The sequence below is a fragment of the Aureococcus anophagefferens genome (assembly GCF_000186865.1).
Source record: "Aureococcus anophagefferens unplaced genomic scaffold AURANscaffold_2, whole genome shotgun sequence".
Classification (NCBI taxonomy): Eukaryota; class Pelagophyceae; order Pelagomonadales; family Pelagomonadaceae; genus Aureococcus; species Aureococcus anophagefferens.
Window position 1 is genome coordinate 1,610,210 of NW_008705562.1, and position 4,698 is coordinate 1,614,907.

At 73.9% G+C, this 4,698-nt stretch overlaps 1 protein-coding gene across 1 annotated transcript in view; it reads left to right on the plus strand.

Moving 5' to 3' along the window:
* The window catches only part of AURANDRAFT_70700 (hypothetical protein), a gene marked incomplete at both ends in the record, with an annotated part of 10,276 nt that extends 5,792 nt beyond the window's left edge, over nt 1-4,484 (plus strand). Inside the window, 5 exons of the mRNA XM_009034807.1 lie at nt 23-481; nt 1,446-2,366; nt 2,702-3,102; nt 3,152-3,806; nt 3,971-4,484. Of these exons, the coding sequence (XP_009033055.1) occupies nt 23-481; nt 1,446-2,366; nt 2,702-3,102; nt 3,152-3,806; nt 3,971-4,436 (2,902 nt within the window). The remainder of the gene's footprint in view (nt 1-22; nt 482-1,445; nt 2,367-2,701; nt 3,103-3,151; nt 3,807-3,970) is intronic.
* Between the last annotated feature and the right edge of the window lie 214 nt (nt 4,485-4,698).

A 4,698-nucleotide genomic window follows, 5' to 3' on the forward strand; every position in this document is an offset into this window, starting at 1 on the left:
CGGCCTCCGCGTCGCCGGCGAGGTCCGACGCGGACGCCGCGCTCCTCGACGACGAGGAGTTCTTCGACGCCGTGCTCTCGCCCGGCCGGCCGCCGTCGCCCCGCGAGGCGAGCCAGGGCTTCCGCGACCCGGCGCCCCTGGGCCGCCGCGGCTGCTCCGGGAGCCGGAACCCGCTCTACGTGAGCTCGCCGACGGCGTCGTCGCCGCTCTACGCGTCGCGCCGCGCGTCGCCGCGGACGCCGTCGCCCCACAAGGCGTCGCCGGGGTCCGCGGACCTCCGCGACCTCAGCGCCGACGTGCTCCTCGACATGGACCGCTACCGCGCGAGGCTCAGCCCCGCGGCGTCCGCGTCGCCGCCGTCGTCGTGCGCGTCGCCCGTCGCCGCCGCGGGCGCGGCCGCGCCGGACCTGCTCCGCGGCCTCCGCGCGCACCACCGCGCGCTCGGGGCCGCCATGGGCGCGGCGGAGCCCCCGGGGCGTCCGTAACAATTTTTCGAGCGTGTATTACGACGCGGGCCAGACGACGGACGCGACGCCCGCCGCGGCGACGAGGCCCCCGATCGCGGCCCGCCGCGCGCCGGGCCGCCGCCAGAGCGCGAGGGCCCCGTGGCACGCGAAGACGCAGGCGAGGCCGCCGACGGCCGTGGCCGCGGCGCTGAGGAAGACGAGGGACCCGACGCCCCGGCGCGTGAGGCGCTGGCGGCCCGCGACGAGGCGGAGCCGCCGCGCGGTCCGCCATGGGTCCAGCGCGAAGGCGAGGCCGTAGACGAGGTGCGCGAAACCCGCCGCCGCGCACGCGAGGAGCGCGCGGAACGCGCGCGCGTTGCGGCCCGTCACGCAGACGCCGAGGAAGCCGCAGTGGTGGCGGCGGCCGCGGACGCAGACGTCGCAGGACCGGCAGTGGTGCACGTCGTCGCCCGCGGGGCGGCACGCGCCGCAGACGACGCAGGCGTCGAGGGCCGCCGACCCGCAGGCGCCGCAGGGCGCCGCGAGGGTCGCGCGGCCCGCGCCGCACGGCGGCACGACGCCCGGGTCCCGGGCCGCGCAGCGCCAGACGCACCAGGCCGTCGCCGCGGCGGCGGCGTGGCCCGTGACGAGGAGCAGGGGCTCGACGGCGCGGCGCGACGCCAGGGCCGCCGGCGCGATGCACACGTCCGCGAAGACGACGAGGAGGGCGTCGACGGCGAGGCAGAAGAGCGCCGGCTCGGGCACGTCGGCGACGCGCGCCACCTCGCGCCAGGCGTAGCGTCTCGTTCGCGGCGCGTCGTCCTCGCGCCGGCGCCGGCGCATGAGCATGGGTGCGGAGGGATGGGTAGGACGAGAAGCTACGAGCAGCCCACCAGGGCACGACGAGCACGGTTGCTGGGCACGAACGCAAATTTACGAGCAGCCCTCCATCACATCATCGCAGCTTCACTGCACCATGCCGCGGTGCTGCCCCTCCAGCGGACCTGCGGGCAGCATGGGCTCGACGTTTTGGGCCGCCGCGGCCCTGCTGCCCCTGGTCCTGGCCTACGAGGTGAAGGAGGACGAATACGCCCACGCGCGCCTGCCGGGCCACGGCTACGACTCCCACAAGGAGTACCCGAGCCTGCCGAACCTGCCCTACACCGTCGACGCGACGCGGCTCAGCGACGGCGTGTCGAGCGTGTCGCCGCTGACGGGCACGGCGCCGGCCTTCCCGATCCACCGCGGCGACGTCTCCGACGCCCCCGACGGCCGCGCGGTGCTCGCGGCGGCGAAGCGCCAGTCCGAGGTCGACCAGGGCGTCGCGGCCGTCGGCGACGGCGCGTACGTCCGGGAGCAGCGCGTGGACCGCCTCGAGGAGGCCGGCGCCTGGGGGCCGGCGCCGACGCGCCAGTTCGTCGTCAACGCGTCCCTGCGCTGGAACCCGAGCTCCTTCGCGATCCAGCGGGGCGAGACGTACCGCGTCGACGTGCTCGGGCCGCAGCGCTGGGTCGACGGCTTCGTGAAGATCGACGCCGACGGCTACCCGGCCCACTACGACGCCATCAGCCAGTGCTGGGTCGCCGCGGGGCGCTGCCGGCCCTACCTCGGCGCGCGGAAGCGCCTGCCGGACGCGGACTGGTTCGCGCTCGTCTGCGGCGTGGGCGACTACGTCTGGAAGCTCCAGGAGGACGAGCTCGACCCGACGTTCCTCCCCCTGCGCGAGGCCGAGGTCTCCGCGACGCTCTTCTTCGTGGGCCACTACCTCGAGTTCACCGCGGTCGACGACGGCGAGCTCATCTGCTTCGCGAACGACGCGGACCACCTCTACTGGAACAACCAGGGCCAGCTCGTCGTCGACGTCGCCCGGACGTCCTGGCCGCCGACGCGGTACACGAACTACGAGGCCTACCTCTCCGAGTGGCGCTACGAGCCCTAAGAGTTTTGGTTTCACGGCCGCGTCCCGAAGCGGGATCGGGTGCGATCGCTCTTGGGAGATCGCCTCGGGAGTCGCCTGGGCTCGCCGCCGGGATTTTGGTGAGAGCGGCCATTGGGAGGGCGCGTGGGGCGGAGACGAGGTGGCTTCAACTTGAAGTTCAAGTTGCTCGCCGGGAATCTGCCGTCCCGCTCGGCACGGGATCTCGAGAATCACGCGCCGTCGCGGGCCCGTCGCGCGTCGCATCGTCGATCCCGGGTGATTTGACGACTGCGTACTACGCAAAAGCAAGCGCAAACCAACCTGCGCAACCAGCAAGCCGCAACTCCCCCGCTTCGACCATGCATCGCAACCGCCTCCTCTCTCTCCTCTCCATCGTCGCCGTCGCCGCCGCGGGCTCCGACTGCGTCGACAAGTCCGCGAAGAAGTGCAAGAAAGACATGAAGTGCCGCTACCACAAGAAGTCGTGCGTCCCCCTCGACTGCGCGGCGTTGTCGAAGAAGAAGTGCAAGAAGATCGCGAAGCGGGGAAAATGCGCGTACGAGAAGAACAAGGCGTGCGCGCCCCCGGCCACCGCACTCACCGACAAGTGCGCGAAGAAGGCCGAGGGCAAGTGCAAGTGCAAGAAGAAGCGCTGCTGCGCGTGGACCGGCGCCGCGTGCGCGGCCGATCCCTGCGCCGCCCACTCCAAGCGAAGCAAGTGCCTCCGCGCGGGCCGGCGTCCTGCGGCCGCGACGATTTTCGAGAGATCTAAACCACGGGGACTCAGGCAAGGGCTGCGCCTACGCGAAGAAGCGGTGCTCGTCGCCAGGGGCGGGCGGCCTCGAGGAGTCCGACGAGGACTCGAACAAGCTCGTCGAAACGGCGGTCTCGCCGACGCCCGCGCCGACGCCCGCGCCGACGCCCGCGACGCCCGCGCCGACGCCTCGCCCGACGCCCGCGCCGACGCCTCTCCCGACGCCCGCGCCGACGCGGTGGGCGCCCGAGCTCGAGGCCCTCGCGGACGTCACGGACAGGGCCGGCGCGGCCGTCGCCGTCGCCGCGTCGTCCGCGCCCGCGTTCGCCGACGTCGACGGCGACGGTTTCGCGGACCTCGCGCTCGGCGGCGCGGACGGCGTCGTCGTGCTCTACCGCGGCTCGGACCGGGGCTTCGCGCGCGACGGCGAGATCCCGGGCGCGAACGTCGGCGTCGACGCGGTGCCGAGCTTCGCGGACGTCGACGGCGACGGCGACCCGGACCTCGTCGTCGGCTGCAACGCCGGCGGCGTCATCCTCTTCCTCAACGAGGGCGGCGTCTTCGGCGCGGGGTCGCCCGTCGAAGCCGACGTCGCGGGCTTCAAGAACAAGGACATCGACTCCGGCGCGCGCAGCGCGCCGGCCTTCGCGGACCTCGACGGCGACCTCGACCTCGACCTCCTCGTCGGGTCCCGGGGCGGCGTCCGGCGAGACGAGAGTACGAGACGCGCGCGACGAGAGTACGAGACGCGCGCGAAAGGAGTCGGACGCGCGCTCCTTGTCGCGCGCCGGGAACCCCTCGGACGCGCGCGCTGTTCTTCGCGCGCCGGCAAACCCCACCGCCGTCGCGCAGGTCCCAGAACGGGTTCCTCGAGCACTACGAGTCCAACGGCCGCAAGTTGGCGTTCGTCGGCCGGCTCCTCGACGCGTCCGGCGCGGAGATCTACGGCGGCCTCCGCACGAGCCCGGCGGTCTTCGACGTCGACGGCGACGGCGACCCGGACCTCGTGCTCGGCGACGAGTCGGGCGCGCTCGCGTACTACGAGAACTCCGGCGGCCGCGGGCCCTTCCGCTTCGCGTACGCCGGCGACCTCGCCGCGGGCGACCGCCTCGCCAAGCCCGCCTTCCTCGGCGCCGGCGACGCGCCGACGCTCGTCGTCGGCGGCGCCGCGGGCGCGCTCGCGGCCTACGCAGCCCCGCGCAAGCCCGGCTGGACGCCCGCGCCGACGCCGACGCCGCGCGCCACGACGACGACGACGACGACGACCGCGCCGGACGACGACCTCATGAACGACGGCTTCGGCTTCGGCTTCCCCTGATTCATCCTGAAGCGAGCCCCCCCCCATCTAAGCACCGGCGGAGGCGTGTACGGGCGAGCTCGGGGCGAGCGGACGCTCCGGTCGTCCGATCTGCTGTCAGCGAATTCAACTCCCTCGAGGTGTCGAAGCGCTTCCCCCCCGCCGTCGCACCTTCTCGTCTCGTCGAGGGCACGGCGCGGGCACGGACTCGGCGCACGACGCTTTGTCGACGGGCGCCCACCGTCGGTCTTCGCCTCCTTGGGACGAGCGACGCGGACCTCGG